The sequence below is a fragment of the Nothobranchius furzeri genome, chromosome 6 (assembly GCF_043380555.1).
Source record: "Nothobranchius furzeri strain GRZ-AD chromosome 6, NfurGRZ-RIMD1, whole genome shotgun sequence".
NCBI classification, from domain to species: domain Eukaryota; kingdom Metazoa; phylum Chordata; class Actinopteri; order Cyprinodontiformes; family Nothobranchiidae; genus Nothobranchius; species Nothobranchius furzeri.
Window position 1 is genome coordinate 35720622 of NC_091746.1, and position 17444 is coordinate 35738065.

The window sequence follows — 17444 nt, forward strand, 5'->3', positions numbered from 1 at the left end:
CCTCCTGATAAAAGTACATTTTAAAACGACTTTTAAAATAACACTAATGAAGGGCTTTTATTTTGGAGGCATAACTTTTAGCCTTACAAACCTTAATTCTTAAATGTATTTTTAAAATAATAAAAAAATACTCATCTTAATATTTACATTTATTTTGTGATCAAATATGTATTATATACTGAAGAAACGGGAAGTGTTGAATCAGCACTTGCTCCTCCTGCGTTTCCTCTCCCTCCCCACCAATGTCTCCTGCTGCCGCTTTTGGCAGTTTGTTAAACTGTCCTGCAGCAGGGGGCGCTGTTCCTTGGTGGTCTCCAAGTCCATCTGTGCTTCCATAAAGATGCTTTCATCAGGTACAGGGAAGGCCTGCAGGTTTAAGGTCTGAGTGAGGAACATGGGGGCAGAGCCGAGCAGCACTTTAACTGCCTCCAGCAGCTTCCTGTTTTTCTTTGGTTCAGGTGGAGCCTGGGATTCTGTCGGACATCACAAGGTTAGAGAGAGATGAAAAGTGTAATGTCTGCAGGTAGGTCAGCAGCTTACCAGCAGCTTTTCCTGCTGCAGTGTGCCGCCTGTCTTCAAGTCTCTTTCTGAGAGCTGAAACTTCTGCCTGAAGACCTTCCACCACTCGCTCGCTCTCCTCCACTTCACTGCAGGTTTTCTGTTCACAAAACATAACCGGTGGAGCAAAGTGCAAAGACAGGAAGTTCAAAAACCACCTCTAAACTTTCTCACCTGCAGCTGAACCTGCAGAGACTCGTTCATCTTATTCACTTCGTTCACCTCCCGCAGAAGTCCGTTAGGACAAAAGAACTTGGACCTGAAACAGGAAGTCAGCTGTGTGAGATGATGCTAGGGGTGTAATTCACTAGTTTCATCATAATATAATTTGTCTATACAGTGGACTGTGATTCTATGTTTGCCAATTTATCTAATTTAGTCAAAATCTGTCAGATTTGATTGGATTTAGGATTTTGCTGATCAATATGAAATAGGGCTGGAGGAAGGGACAAATTATTCGACCGTCAACGATGGGCTGAGCTGTTATGGTACAAAAGGCGATTTATTTATTTGCCCGTGAGTAAGTTTAATAATGACAGATATTTTACATGTTATGCAAAGAGAACACAGTGGAGGTAACAATCAAGGAAACAGAACATTTAAACAGCCACGAGTGTGTTGTCAGTATATGTATCGATGTCGATTATGCACAAGCTGCCGGTCACCAGTTCAGGCTTACGTGGAGCAGAAGGAATGTGCAATCGGGCTTCAGCAAGTGAAATGTTCCCAATTAAGTGAAATTGTTTAATTACATTGTTTATGTTACTGGGGCACTGATCAGCTTGGTTGGACTAAATATGAATTAAAAATGAATGGAAATGTAATCGTATTGAATGATTATCATTTAATAAATGAAAGGGGATAAATGGATCATGTGACTGCTGCAAGCAGCAAATGCTCCCCCCTCAGAGTGCGTCTAAATGCAGCAGCGATTCATTTAATTTCCTACTCACACTCAAAGGAAACAAACCCAGTAGCATATGTTCAGAAAAAAACATTTAGTTTAAATAAAACACCACAATGAGAATAAGAATACCTTTATTTGTCCCTCAGTGGGGAAATTACATTATTGCATATAATGGTGCAATAATGGTGGGCACCACAGGGAAACAAAGAAGAGGCTTCCTTTTAACACTATGAGCCGTTTGTTAGTGATGTATAAACAAATACAAAATTAAACAAAAATTAAATTCTAAATTTCACTTCCAGCAAACATTTGAACTTCCCTTCTATGAAAAATAATCAGTATTTGGACTTCTTCTGCGATCGCCCATCAGTCTGTGCATCATTTTTATTTATTTTTTTTTTTAAACTTTATGTAATAAACAATGAGTATACAACATAGAAACAAATGAAGTATACAAAACAACAGAACATGAACACACAAAACCAGGGGTAAAAGAAAAAAGTATCAATTATAAGAATACACGCAAAAATTCACACACACACACACATATATATATATATATATATATATATATATATATATATATATTGTTTTGAGAGCCTTTTTGTTGGTGGATTCTGATATTGAATTTATGTACAATTCCACATACTTAAAAAATGACAGAAATATGGTGTTTTGTTAGTAAACTTACATTTATGAATAAAGAATTTAGCTAAAAGTATTAACAGATTTATCATAAAAAATCATTTATCATTATTCATGGGGAACTTAAAGAAACAGAATAAAACATTTTCCCATTGCAAAGAAAACTCCCTTAAAATATGGACAGTAACAAACCTGCTAAATTCCTTCCAGAATCTTTGTGTAAAAGAACAGCACCAAAAAAGATGTGTCACAGTTTCTGGATGATCCCCACAGAAAGTACAATTAGTTTTTATGTCCCTTTTAAATTTTACCATGTAATGACTGGCTGGATAACATTTATGTAGAAGTTTAAATGAGACTTCTTTCACCTTATTTACAATCAAATATTTCTGGGGGATCATCCAGAATGTCTTCCACTTGATATCTGGAACATATCAGTTCCAATAGGATATTATATACGGGAGAGAGACGATATCTTCCTGGAATAAACTACGTATTCTCTTATTGCTGTTACCTCAACCCCATAGAAAATCTGTGGAGGGAGTTGAAAGTCCGTGTTGCTCGGCGACAGCCCCAACAACACTGCTCTCGAGAAGATCTGCATGGAGGAATGAGCCAAAATACCAGCTACTGTGTGTGCAAACCTGGTAAAGACCTATAGTAATCATTTGACCTCTGTTATTGCCAACAAAGGTTATGTTACAAAGTATTGAGTTGAATTTTTGTTATCGATCAAATACTTATTTTCCACCCTGATTTACAAATAAATTCTTTAAAAATCCTGCCATGTGAATTCATGGATTTTTTTTCACATTCTGTCTCTCACAGTTGAAGTGTACCTATGATGTAAATTACTTACCTCTGTCATCATTTTAAGTGGGAGAACTTGCACAATCGGTGGCTGACTTAATACTTTTTTGCCCCACTGTATAACATTAAAGTCGCTGAGGATATGGCACCAAGAACCATTGAGAATTCCTGAACACTGATTGAGAAATTATATAGGGCAATAAAGTCGTTGTAAGTAAGTAGTTGTCCCTCTTTATTAACCAGTTGAGCCACCAATAGGATCCCATTCTGGACCCAAGTTTCCAGGAAAAGTGATTTATTTTTAAATAAAATATCTCTGTTGTTCCAGATAAGATATTTGTGAGGTGAGAAGTTGTGTTTATGAATGAGGGTCCACGCTAAGAGGACTTGCTTATGGAAGGATGAAAGTTTTATAGGGAGTTTCTCAACATTGTAATTACGATTTAAATAAAATTAAAGCCACCAAAACGAGAGAAAATATGATATGGTATAAGGTTCCAGATAGAGGTGGGGTTTTTAAGAAAATGTTTAGCCCAATTAATTTTGAAAGTGTTATTTAAAGTAGAAAAGTCTAGGACGTTAAGCCCACCTGATTTGTACTTATTCATCACAACAGTTTTCCTAATATAATGCGTACGGGTTTTCCATATAAACTTAAAGAGCATACGGTCAATATCTTTACCAATTTCCTTATCCAGATGTAAAGAGAAAGCAGCATATGTTAATCGGGATAACCCTTCAGCTTTAGTAATTAACACTCTACCTTTCAAAGACAAGTCCCTCTGCAGCCACCGGTTGAACATTTTTTAGGGTTTTCTGTGTACTTGGAGTGAAGTTTAAAGAGCATCTTGATTTTTGATCTTTGGATATTAACAGTCCCAGGTATGTGACTTCCTGTTTAACAGAAATATTACAGACAGTATTTGCAGGGCAGTCTTTAATTGCTAGCAACTCACACTTTTTTAGATTTAGGCATAAACCAGAGGCCTCAGAGAAGTCACTAATCACATTAAGAGCTGGAGGGATTTGGTTTGCATTTTTCAAGAAGAGTGTGGTGTCATCGGCTAACTGGCTAATCACGAGCTCCTTATCAGCTATGGTGATTCTTTGTACAACACTGTTTGAGATATTAGTTGCAAGAATTCGTGTACAAAGTAAAAATAAATATGGTGAAATAGGACATCCTTGGCGAATACCACGTTTCAGGTCAAATCTCGGGGTGGAGCCGTTAACCATTTAAATAGAACTATTGCCATTTGTGTATAAGGTTTTGACAGCTTTACAGAAAAACCTGCCAAAGCCAAATTTTTCCAAAGAGTGGAAAATAAATTGATGTTCAATTGTATCAAAAGCCTTCTAAAAATCCAGGAAGAGAATGAAGCTATTGTCAGATACCAAATCACAGTAATCAAGTAAATCCAAAACCAGTCTAATGTTATTAGAAATGTGTCTATTTCTCATAAAGCCTGATTGTGTCTCATCAATAATTGTGTCCAAGACCTCTTTAATCCTGTTAGCAAGTATTAAAGCCATAATCTTATAGTCATTATTGAGCAGGGAGATGGGTCTCCAAAAAGTAAGTCTTTGTTTGGTTTTGGAATAAGTGTTATGAGACCTTGAGTAAGAGTAGGAGGGAGGGTGTTATTCTGTTTACTTTCTGTAAAAACCTGAAGTAAAAACAGGGCCAGGAGATTAGAAAAAGATTTATAAAACTCTGCAGTCAAACCATCTGTGCCGGTAGATTTATTGGCCTTAAGTGCAGAAATGGAAGTACAGACTTCCTCCACAGTCAGAGGGGCTGTCACAATAACTTCTATCTTCCACATCAATCATTTTTAGGTTTTTAATATTGTTGAGAAAACCTCATTATATTTTGAGTTGTATAGTTTAGTATAGAATTCGGCACAGAAATGTGAAATTTCTCTAGGATTGTCAGAGACAATGCCATTAATATTTAGTTGATAAATAGAGTTCATTTTTTATCTGTATTTTTCAAGCCTGAAAAAGTAAGCAGAATTTTGTTCGCCCTCCTCCAGCCACCTCTTCCTGGATCTTACAAAAGCACCCTCAGCCTTGCGTCGATATAAACCGTCCAATTTATTTTGAAGTTCTAGTAAACTTAATTTATCTTCCTCTGAGATTTCTTCTGGAAACTTCTGGTAATAAGAGGCAATTCTGCTTATTACGTTTTGTTCTCCAATTTTCCTTAATTTAGCAATGTGACTCCCGTATCTTCTCAAGAATTTGCATGCCTCAAATTTAAAAAGTTCCCAATTTCTACAAAAGGATTTCTCTCTGTTAGCTTTATTCCAATAATAACCAATTAATTTATGAATCTGCATGTTAACCATTTTATCTTTTAGCAAAGAGTTATTTAACTTCCAATAAGAGAAATTATGAGGTATATATCTAGTGTAAACATTTGGACGTTAATGTGAATTGCTCTATGATCAGTGAGGGGGTGGCATGTATATTAATGGTAATATTATCTTTATCAATGCAGTCAGAAACAAGCCAGAAGTCAATACGTGATTGCCTGGATCCTGACTTATTGCTCCAAGTAAAGAGTCTATCATCTGGAAATTTGTTTCTCCAAATATCCACAACATTAAATTTTCCCATAAAAATTTTTAAGTTTGCACTGTGAGGATTGCTGCCCTGGAGGCCACCTATCAACTGTATCGTCTAAAGCGATGTTAAAGTCTCCGCCAATTAATAGGACTGAATTTGGGTATTTGGAGAGCCAGAAATTAATTCTTTCTTCTAAGGAGTCAAGTAATTTATCATTTTCTGTTTTATTATTGTAACCATATATATTTACTGCAATGAAAGTACTGTTATTGTGTCTGATTATTGAGCAGAGGTAGTGTCCTAAGGGGTCACAGTCAGAGTGTAACACATCCCCAGAAAAATTATTTTTAAGCGTGGCAACTCCAGCAGAACGCTCAGAGCCTTGGGGCAACCAGATGTCATTACTCCATTGCGATTTCCAAAAATTTGTATAAGCAGGTGTGGAATGACACTCTTGGAAAAAGCAAAAATCAGTTTTAAATTGTTTGGCAAACAAAAACAAAGCTTTGCGTTTACATGTTTGTCTTAAACCCCTGGTATTAAGAGAAACAAATGAAAAAGACAAAGTTATTAGAAAAGAGATAGAGAGAGAAAGTAGGTTCTAAACGTCTACAGCTAAGAATAGATCTATAGAATAAGGGGACCGGGTGCTACATAATTTAGGTAATAGAACAGTAAAAACCCTGAGTAACTAAGCTTATAAAAATATAGTATTTAACTATCTGCTATGGTTTAAATATAGCTTTTATAAACAAACACACTCTTCAACACAAAATGAAACTTTAACCTGAGGGTGAAAATATAAAGTTCACCATGTAAACAAGCTTGCAGAAATGTCATGTTGGAGACTGAATAAGCCTCTCTATGAAGGAGGGAAAACTTCTGATCCACTGATGAATCCTCGACTTCCCACGAAATAAGCTGGCTTACCCTCCTTACGGGCTTTGTCTATCATCGGCCACAGTTTGTCACGACGTTCTCTGTCCTCCCTGGACAGATCTTCAGCAAACCTCAAATGATTGTTCTGCAGGTAGGAGGAAGTTTTGGCTGCTTTCCATACAGCATCTCTGTAGAATCGGGAGGTGAACTGCACGATGATGCCTCTAGGTCTGGTGCTACCTTGTCGCTTGGCTCCAAGTCGGTGTACGGTGTCGATGACGTCAGGCAGCCTATGATTTTGTTTTGGCAGAACAGACTTGCATATCTCAATCACCTTTCCCCTTACATCTTCTTTCTCAGCCTCCTTGACTCCATGTAGTCTGAGATTCCACGTCCTGGAATATCTTTCCAATTCAGATATTCTCTGTTGACAGTTGTCCACTCGACCTTCCTCTTTAGTTACTTTTTTTTTCCAGGTCGCAAACTTTCCCCTTCACATCTTTCATTTCCGCGCACACAAAATCAATCGTCTTTTTGAGACCATCAATCTGGAGCGTATTCTCTCTCACCATGCTCTCAATGTTATCAGACCTGGTGTTTATTAGTGCCAACAAATGAGAAATTATCTGATTTGCATCATCTGGGTCAGAGCTGCTGCGTTCATACATCACCTTCTTCGGAGCTGGCGATTTAAGAGGTGAAACAGGGAGAGGTGGGAACTCATCCATTTCTTCTTCAGCTAGCGTGAGTGCTACTGCGGTAGCTGCGTAGTCATGAAAGCTATCCATTAGCACGTTGCTGGGCGTAGCACTCTTCTCATTAGCATCCTCAGGCGCTATCTTAGACTTGGAACTTTCCAGTCCCCTTTTCGCTCCTGTCTGGTTCGGCATTCTTGTCCTATAATTACTGTATCTTCTCTTGTTTAGTGAATTGTTAGTGTTGGCAGCATAAAGTTGAGGTTTTACCTCTGTTCACAAACTTTCTGTGCAGAACTCGGCAGAAAGCGTCTACTCACTCCGCCATCTTGCCCCCCCCCCCCCCCCCCAGTCTGTGCATCATGACGTTGCTCAAAGAGTCGCAAGCACGAATATATCGCCCATCGTCAGTTTCAGACGATTGGCGGTAGGAAAAATGATACAAACCGCCTGACCCTAGTATGAAACAATTGATTGAACACAATCATTTCCCAGGGGGGAGACGATTTCTCACTGCTCAACATAACGCCGCTAGCTTCTTCAAGTAACATGCATGGTGAAGTGCAGGAGAAGGCGGAGCACAGCATGTCAGCGGAACTTCAAAATAAAGCTATTTTCAAATTAAAAGTGGGTTTGACAATTATTATTAGTAGTAGTTACTGTAATGATTTTGCATTTTGGATCTATGATCATTTATCCAATGTACCATTACTCCTAGATGTGTGTGTGTGTGTAAGTACCCGTGTTTCCTCATGGTTAGGTTGTAACCCTCTGCAGAGCATGGAGCCGACACCTTCCAGTAGCCCTGCTGCTCCAGCAGACCCAGGTTAGTGACCAGCACAGGGATGTTCATGAAGCATCTGAACAAAAACAACTATTCATTCTTCAATTCTAGAAAAAGTCATAATATTACGAACAGATCTGTGATTTGTTTAGTATAGAAAGAATAAAAAAAACATCAGCAGGTAAACACAAAGTACTCCTCAAAAACCTCCTTATTTCTTGGTTTATTAACTAACATCCTGAGGAAAAATCATGAAACTTCTAAAATGTGTGAATCCATCTGAGGACGTCAGTAGAGGTGCTGGAAAAAATAAATAATTTCACGTTCAAATCGAGATTCTTATTTATAGAGATTCTGAATCGATGCAAAATTTCCTAGTTTTTTTTACTTAAGAAAGTTTTTTCCAAACATTCCCTAGCTTATTCGCTGCTCATACTGTTCGTCAGTCGAAGGCTTCTGTTACTTAGGAAGTAATGCGTGGGCTCTTGTGAGTTCATACTGTGTTATTGTCTGTAATCCATTTTTAGTTATTTTCTTACACAGAAAGAAAATAACTTTAAAAAATGGATGCGTGGACTTCCAGAGCAAAACCCATTCCTACATTACATTCACAGCTCACTACATCACAGACACCTGGCAGATTCATAACTTACAGAAGAAAGCAGTTAATCCTGGAATTTACACTCTCTGAGTATTGATTGTGAATCGATTCTGAATCAAATCTTCATCCTGAGAATACGGCTGTCGCGGTTGAGGAATTCCCCCGGCGGTGATTCAGGGTGGCTTAATATTGCGGTGTGCGATATTATTGCAGCACTTATTTTTATTGCAGTACTATCTAAACATAATGTTTACACATTTAAAAAAGGTTAAAAATTGCCGTGCCTTCTTTTATAACACTTTACTGAATGCAGATCAAAGGGCAGTAACAACACAGATCGCAGTAACGTTTGTTTCTCCGACAGTCGGAGTCCGACTGAACTTAAAAACAACTAAATTCAGGAGAAGGTTAAACTTTTAAATGCAAATTTGGCTGCAGCATCTAACAAATAAGAAACAAGTCCCCATTTTGTTTAGTTGTTTAAAATCAAGCATAAAAAAATACATGTACCGGGCGCAGGGCACTATCATTTCACGTTCACACACACGAATGACGGTGATTTATAGCTCGGTCACATCCTTGTTACCCACAAGGAAAACCAGCATGTTAACCATATACGGTTTGAGAGAGGATCTGAGAGGGGTGGCAACATTTCCAGCAACACTGAAAACCCTCTCGGATGGTGCGCTCGTTGCACTAACACATACGTACTTGCGTGCGACAGGCGAGCAAAGGGAATCTCTCCCGGTTGTTGCTCCACCATGTCAGGGGTTTTTCTTTAGGGTGGATGCATTCCTCCTGCAGGTAGCGAGTGAGCTCCAGCTCGGCTCAAACTCTCTTCGGGACGGTTGCAGAAGCAGTGCTTGTCCGGGACTTCAGCAGGTCTCCGAGCGTTCATTTATTTATTTATTTTTTTGCCGCTGGTGGCAGCTCTGTCTTGGCCAAGGACTCTGGCTGCGCAGCAGCTGAGTACTGAAAACCAAAGTGCTCCCAAAGGAGCGAAGTAACGTTTCGTTTTGATACCATTGCAGCCATCCTTCTCAACATGCATCATTGAGTTGAATCAAGTTCAGTAATCGTGGTGGCCCACGATGCAGCGCGGTGGGTTTCTTCATATTGCGATATTTCATTTTTGCGGTTACCGTGACAGCCCTACCTGAGAATCGCCCTGAGTATCAGTGACTGATACGTTTAGTGTCTTTAGCATCTAAAGATTAGCCTACAGATTGGATGCTGAGGATGGATTTTTTTTTCTTCATTCTTATTTTTGAAACAACACAACTCATGGCAGTGCTGTTTCCCTGTAGCCTGGCAAGCCAGACTAAATAAATGTATTATTTAGTCTGGCCACGCTCCATTGACGGCTCTCGGTTGTGGGGCGGGTTCTAGCGTTGTCTTTCAAATGATCTCCGCATTCCACTGGACAGAGAATGTGACATACTCTTGTTTCACTCTGTTGCATCATCCCACCCACCAGGCATATAGAGTGCCCTGATTGGCCCACAAAGCGGATAAAGCTCTGTGATTTGTTCACTAAGCAGATAGAGCACTATGATTGGCCCACCATTATGGACCAATCACAGCTCTTTATGTGTTTGAAACTCCTCTAGAGAGCTGTGATTGGCTAGCCAGAGTCCTGGTAGGAGCTGTGGAGGTTCCAATGGAGCATGCCTAGACCAAACTTTGCAAAGCAAGAATTTGGTCTAGTTCACTAGGCTAGTTTCCCTGCAGAAAAGGTCATGGAGTCTGTGATTCCTCTGTGTGGAATTTCCTTGTTTTTCCCATGCTTGAAAAAGTGTGGGGTTCTATAGAGGATAACAAAACAATAAAGCTTTAATTTTGACTCTCTACATGTACAACAGGAGGGGAGTAACCATCACTTTGGCTGCATGTCTTTAAGATATCTACTGTATCCTGCAGCTTTGTTAGTGAAAATATTCCCAGATTCTTCAGAAAAAAACTACAACGCTTCAACTAAGGAAGAAGTAATTAATGACTGAATATAAACATTTTAGATAATTAAATGTAAAGTTCTTGTGTGGAAAATCTGGAAATTTAAGACTAACGATCAAGTGGAATCACTTTCAAATTCCTGATGGTCCAAGAGACATGAGCAGATTGTTTTAATTTGTTTGTAAAGTCAAAATCAACTTAAATGTCAAATGTAGATGATCTATGGGGTTCCGACTGTGCCAAAAATATTTTGATATGTTGTCACTTTGTCCTAAAAACTTGTTGTCTGGCTGTGTTCTTACTCCGCCGTTATAGCCTGTAAACACTGATGTCTTTCTCTGACACTGTAACCCGTTGTCCAGCCGTGTTGTGACCTGATGCCATTCGACCTAAAAATTTATTTACATGTTACGACCGGTTATTTAAAAATAATGAAAATCTCAAAATAAGAGTCTAACATATGCCAACTATGCTTTTTTTCTGCTTTCTGTGGATTCTAGACTCTGGATTTCTGTTCAGGTAAACTGAGCCAGATGGCATCAGGTCACAACACGGCTGGACAACGAAAAAGACAACATAACATCAGGACAGGTTGTAACAACAGAGTAAGATGACATCGTTACATAACACAGCCAGCCAACAGAGCAATTTTTTTTTGTTTTTTTTGGATTTTCATTAATGTCAATCATCATTGTCGCCTTTTATTTATTGATGGAAAGAATCCACGAAACAGTAAAGCCGAGAACCGCATTATAGCGAGGGACTAGTGTGCAGCAATACAGAACAATTTGATAAAGCAGACAATGTCAAATGTTATGACATGTTATTCAGCAATGTAGCCATAAAAGACCATTTGTGACTACAATAGCACTGGTGCCATATAAAAACATCAACTCAGTTGTAAAGGAGACTGTGTAGTTTTTACTATTAATTTCTGGAAATATCCATCGAAATGTTGTTGAAGATGAATGAAATGATGCTCAGTTGTTGAAAAATATTGGTGGCTTTCGTAACATAACCATAAAAATCAGGTCTAAAATATATGGGAGCGGGTCTAAGTCTCTGGGCGATGCCATATTGGATGCCATGTTTCCTTCTACAGGAGCCCATGAGGACAAAATGCATTTACTGATTTGTAACAAACGGTTGCAAAACTTTTGTCATTCTTAAATATTTTTGTTTTAAACATTTACCTCATTTGTTGCCAATGATGAAAGGGAGTCTGATGTGCTTGTTATTTTGCTAAAGTTTGAAGTCCCTAGAGTTTTTTTTTACCCTATTGGGCATCCGTTAGTAAGGTCTTACTCCAACACAAAAATACTGCTTGCTTGCAATGATTTGGGTATCTATTGCCCCCTATCACCAGAAAAATACACACTGTCATTTTAACTCACTTGTGCAGTGAACATATGAACTATACAAATATATGGACACATACTTTTGGCACATTTAGAACCCCATAGAGAACAAGGTCACATGATTATTGATTTACTTTACTGTGGAGTTTACTGGGAACCTGAGACTTCCTTATGCTGATCAACCAGACAGGAAACAAAAAGCAATGGTTCTTTGACTGCTGATCACTGTGTGTGTGTGTGTGTGTGTGTGTGTGTGTGTGTGTGTGTGTGTGTGTGTGTGTGTGTGTGTGTGTGTGTGTGTGTGTGTGTGATGCTTGTCACCTGCTGCGGGAGATGAAGGCAGAGTACTCCATCTTGTGAGTGGAGCCTGCTGGCATTGCTCTGCTGGAGGTCAGCAGCATGAAGATCATGTGAGGGTTGGACACAGCGCTCTTTAGCTTTTCGTGGACGAGCTTCTCTCTGAATGTCATGTGCTGCTCTGTGTTCCTGCGCTGCCGGTACCAGCCAATCACTCTGTACTGCAGTAAGCAAGCACATTATGACAGATGAGTCACAATATATGCACACTAAACATCACATTATCAGACATTTCACGTTAAAGGTCTTGAATCAAACACATAACGATAAAAAGTCCTGCGTACATCAAACGTTGTGTTCATGGCTCACCTGGTTGTGTTCTGACAGCATCTTCTGCAGCACATCCATGTTCACCTCCCCAGAGCTGCTGTACAAACTTACACACATTTACCCACCCACACATCATTACCCAATAACACTCAACACATGACTGAAAATAGCATCACCATCATCTGAACAGGACTCACGTGTTTAGCCTGTGGCAGGCGATGTGCTGCTGGACGTCTGTCAGAGAAACACTGGTTACACACAGAGAATGTCGCTCTGATGTAGCGGTCACACTTTATAGCGTGACGACTGCAAATTAATTATGACCAATAAGGTGTGATGATTCCATATAAATATGAAATATCAACCTGATTGATCTTTGAAGTTTAATCAGAAGATTATAGTTACTTTTACTTGTTCAGGGACCATAAACACACTTCGTATTAACTCAGAGTCAAGTATGTAGTTAAAATGGAATTTTATTCTTTTCTAAACTAATGATTATACATGACAAGATATGAATAATGAGATGTGATGGAGTGGATATGCGGTGAGGGAATGTGATGTGTGAGGTGGTGTGATGTGAGCTAGATGTTTATCAGAATCTTGGTATCTGAAAGAAATTGTGAAATCTGGGTGTAAAATAATTTGTTGTCTGCTATAAACTAGAGAGTTGATTATTAATGAAACAGCATCAGACCCAATCTGTTGTGTCTACGAACCCTGGCGGAGACCCCCAGCAGATCTGGACTGTCAGAAGTCAGGTGGACCTCACGACACCGGGAGCCCGTAGATTAGCTCCGATACGACCCATCCAGTCTTCAGATGTCTCCAGGTCACAACAGTAGCTGGAATGCTTGTTTGCGTCCAAAGTGGATGTGGCTCTAGGGGAGCCGTCTGGCTGTCAGCTAGCAGCATGCAAACAGGTTTCGACTGTAAAAGAGATGTCTCAAGAATGCTTGTTCCAAATTGGCCGGTTCGGAACTCCGCTAGAAACTGAATTACTCGGGAAGTAATTCTTGTTTTATTAAACTACTTTGTTATGATTTCTGGCCAAGTTTGGCCAATCAGAATGTGCCATGTCTGGACGGCTTTATCAAAACATCCCTCAGAAAGCCACGCCTTCCTTCAGATACAAGATTCTTAACACTGTGAATGAGAATGGCTTAAAACAATTATGTGAGGTGAACCTTAACCTATCTTATGAAGATGTGTGTGAGTGCAAATAATGATTAACTTGTTAAATCAAACACACACTGATCATAAGATCTGCAATGGATCAGTGTAAGAGCAATATTCATTTCAACTTCAATGATTCAAGCATAGATTATTCAAACATTTCATTTAAACATCTTGTTCATTCAACCATATGATTAATTAACTTATAAGTTGTAAAGCCTTGTAGGATTCGTGTAGGTTTTTTATTCAGAGTGAGGGATCCAACTAGAGCTGAAACAACTAATCGATTTAATCGATTATAATCGATTATTAAAATAGTTAACAACTTTTTTAGTCATCGATTAGTTGTTTAATAATCATATTTTACCGCATAAAGTCTATTTTTTACCACAATCTGACATCGGTTACAAGCTGTTAAATTTGCCGCCAGTGTGTGGCAGTAATGAGCCACTGATCTACCAGTGGAGCCGTAGAAGAAGAAATGAGCCAATGGGTGCCCTCGGTTTTCATGACGTATCACGTTACTGACGCTCATCTTGCTGTGAGAGATGGCGGAACAAGAGGAAATACGGAAGAAAAATAGAAGCGACAAAACTGAAGAGAAACCCCGGACAAAAACCTCACGAGTATGGGAGCACATTTGAGACGAAAGCATGTGGGGGCTGATGCAGCAGAGGAAGAGCACCGCGGTCAAGTGAGCCGTCATTTGGAAGAGCCAGCCCGGTAAGTAACAGAAAATAAACAAGCTGGACTTAGTGTTTTAGCTGAGTTCGTTATAGTGGATGTTAAACATGTTTTTTTGCCGCGTCAGTCTGCGGTGTTCTACTTCTGATTGACTAGATGCAATCGTGAATCTCCTCCGTGTTGTGTATCATGCGCTTGCCAAATTTAGCACGTCTGTTTATAAGAATGTTCTCGTTAAGAGAAAAACGGCACAAACCCATAACTATGTTCCTCATTCAAAAAAGGACAACTCCGCGGAGAAAAATATACAGACAAGCTGTGTCCAGGTGAATATAACGCGGCATAGTTGTACACTTTCAATTTTTAAATACAGGAGAAATTCAGAAAAAGTCATTTTTTTACTATTAAAAGGCTGTTTTACTATCTAACGCTGTAAAACGCCTCACAACACATTTTTATCATGTTTCTTAAACAGTATTACACAAAATAAACATTTTTCACATTTCTCTGGCTAATTTAAACACTCCCGACTCAAAGTAAAAACCTCATGAGCTTCTTACTCAGAGCTTTTTAATAGTAAAAATGTTTTACTTTTTTTCTGAATATCTCCTGTTGCGGGCTATTTTGTAGAACGTAACCCTCAAAATAAATGATCACTGTATATTGTTAATTAATTCAAATAATATAATATTGATTTAGTGTTGTAGTGTGTGTGCTGCTTTATTTTATATGTGTACTTATTTCAGTCTATTTGTGTTTCTTATGCAGAAAAAAACAAGCAACGATGGACAACTACATGGGGAAGAAGACACTCACCCCCCAGCAATTCATACCACTTACAAACTCTATTCTAAACATGCTGGTAAAAGACATGAGGCCACTATCCATGGTGGAAGGAGCAGGCTTCCAGCTAATGCTAAAAATTATTCTGGACTGATATTTTGCACTGTTTAGCTCATTTTATACTGCTGACTGTGTTCATGTGCAATAAAATAGATTGCAGTCAACTGCACAATTCTCTTATGTTTTTTTGTTCTTAACTGAAATGCATCCATCACTTGTATAGGTTAAATAGCTAAACAATAACAAACCGATTAATCGATTAATCGAAAAAATAATCGACAGATTAATCGATTATGAAAATAATCGTTAGTTGCAGCCCTAGATCCAACAGTCTGACTTTTAGCAGAGAGATAAGGGCTTTTACGGGAGACCTTGACAGTTTATTTATGTCTGCGTTGAAGAACAATAAGTGAGCAAAAGGTTGATTTGTGCGTCTGAATCCTCCAGCTGGTGCAGCCTTGACTTTGCAGCTCTGGCATGTATGAAAGGTTATGCTGTGTCAATTCGATGGTGAAAATTGACCCCTCTGATTCATTACACTGGTGTGGTTCAAGTAATTTCTAGTCTTAACTTCTTATTACACTTTCAGTTTTTCCTTATGGAATCTAGAGTGCAGAAATGCAACTGAGCAGTCAGATGTACGAGGGTTGAAGGAGACTGTCCTCTGATGACTGAGTGAATTAGGGATGAAAACTCACTGTAGATCTCCTCGATGTTAATGTGATCCGGCTGGGAGTCGCTGATGGTCACCTGCTCATCTAACCTGCTCTCTCCCAGCAGCAGCCCCTCCTGTCAGACAGATGAGCACAAATCAGTTTATACTGTATTTAATCACATAACAAAGATTTACAGCATTCAACCCCAGCCCTGCTATATCTGTAATACTCTGAACACAGTGAAGTAATTTCTATTTAAAATTCAATTAGCAGAAAATGAAATAGAAATTTCACTAGAGCTGTGAAATGAACTAAAGGACTGCCGAATTTACCATCAGAGGTCCCTTGGTTGTGCAACAGTGTTTAACCACTTTCACAATAATTATTTTCGTCAAGGTTCTTTATTTCGTTTAATATGCATTAATTTGAACAGAGTCTGGCGGGTCAACACAGAGCTTTGAACAGGTTGAACTTGACCCACTGGGGCACATTTAAACGTTTTTTTTTCACACCGAATCCCCCGCCTGAACGAAGCTAAATGTTTGGAATGTAAAAATCAAACGACCAACAAATTAACTGTAGTTTGTAGGGACACCACCACCACCATGCCGAGTAAGCTAACTTTCTCACACAGCTGAAAACACTCGGCCTTCTCCTCGCCAAGAGGAGTCCTGCTAATTATTGCGGACTAAAAACAGTTTCTCACCACGTCCGAGTCATTGTTTACATGATGGAACATGAGAGATGCTAACACGATCCCCGGAACTCGCACAGTCGGCTCCGCCATGATCAACAACGGAAGCCTCGAAGTCCAAAAACACTACTGTGAAAAAAATTGTGAAGAAAACGAAACCAACATAAACAACCATGTGCATCAAGTTCTTATGTCTGAGGAAAGAAGCACAAGAAAACATTTACACTTACATATATAGTTAATAAAACGAACTTTCTTAAAACCTAAGATAAAAAAATAAATAAATTACATATTTTTGCCTACTGGCAAAGTAAACTTATAAATGAAGCCAAATGCTCTAAGTTTTGAATAACCCAGATAAAATGACTTCAGTAAAGTTAGCAAGATATTCACAGATTCGACTTTTGCGGCTCAATACTCTTCTACGTTGAAGACATGACCGCCTTTAAAAAACATTGTTTTCAATTGAAATTTCAGACTGTCCTATCCAGTTTGATTCTGATATATTTTTAAATCTAAAACAAAACAAAAAAATAAACAATACATATTCAACAGAGTAATTTACAATAAACTAACATTTAAAAGATCTACAGAAAGCTGGACAATTAAAATAGGAATTAAACTATTCCCATGTCATATAAGAAAACAGAAAGAAGCCTTTTTGTACCTTTACAGTGGTTTTCTGCTTAGGTGTAATTTATTTCTTATTGGAATGAGCCGTATATCATGAGAAAAATTATTTTCAAATGTTTAAAAAAAAGGCTATTTTTCTTTTATTCTAAGGAAACAGGGCATGGGGTGGATCGGTTTACCCGGGAAATAATCACTGTAAATTATCACAGTAACTTGTTAGAAGGAGATGCACCCCACAAATACATCTAGGGTTTTGTGATTTCTAGGTGTAAACTATAGATTTAATTTAATTTGAAACGTGTTTGCTTTCAAATGAGCAGCACTTCGGGCAATGTTGATTAGTGGTAAAATGGTGCTTTACAAAGAAATA

General features: G+C 38.6%; 1 protein-coding gene and 1 long non-coding RNA gene across 2 annotated transcripts; one reads left to right on the top strand and one right to left on the bottom strand.

Annotated features, from left to right (window-relative positions):
- Positions 1-136: 136 nt before the first annotated feature.
- Positions 137-16686, bottom strand: abraxas1 (abraxas 1, BRCA1 A complex subunit). The gene is made up of 10 exons (XM_015974555.3): positions 16672-16686; positions 16454-16570; positions 15790-15880; positions 12586-12622; positions 12428-12494; positions 12083-12279; positions 7806-7925; positions 733-817; positions 541-658; positions 137-473 (listed from the first exon to the last, which is right to left on the bottom strand). Exons 2-10 carry the CDS (start codon positions 16532-16534, stop codon positions 202-204), a joined length of 1068 nt encoding a protein of 355 aa, XP_015830041.3. The 5' UTR covers positions 16535-16570; positions 16672-16686; the 3' UTR covers positions 137-201.
- On the top strand, positions 13832-15257 carry LOC139070289 (uncharacterized). Its single transcript, XR_011520835.1, has 2 exons — positions 13832-14287; positions 15017-15257. It is a non-coding gene; the product is annotated as an uncharacterized lncRNA (long non-coding RNA).
- Positions 16687-17444: the final 758 nt, after the last annotated feature.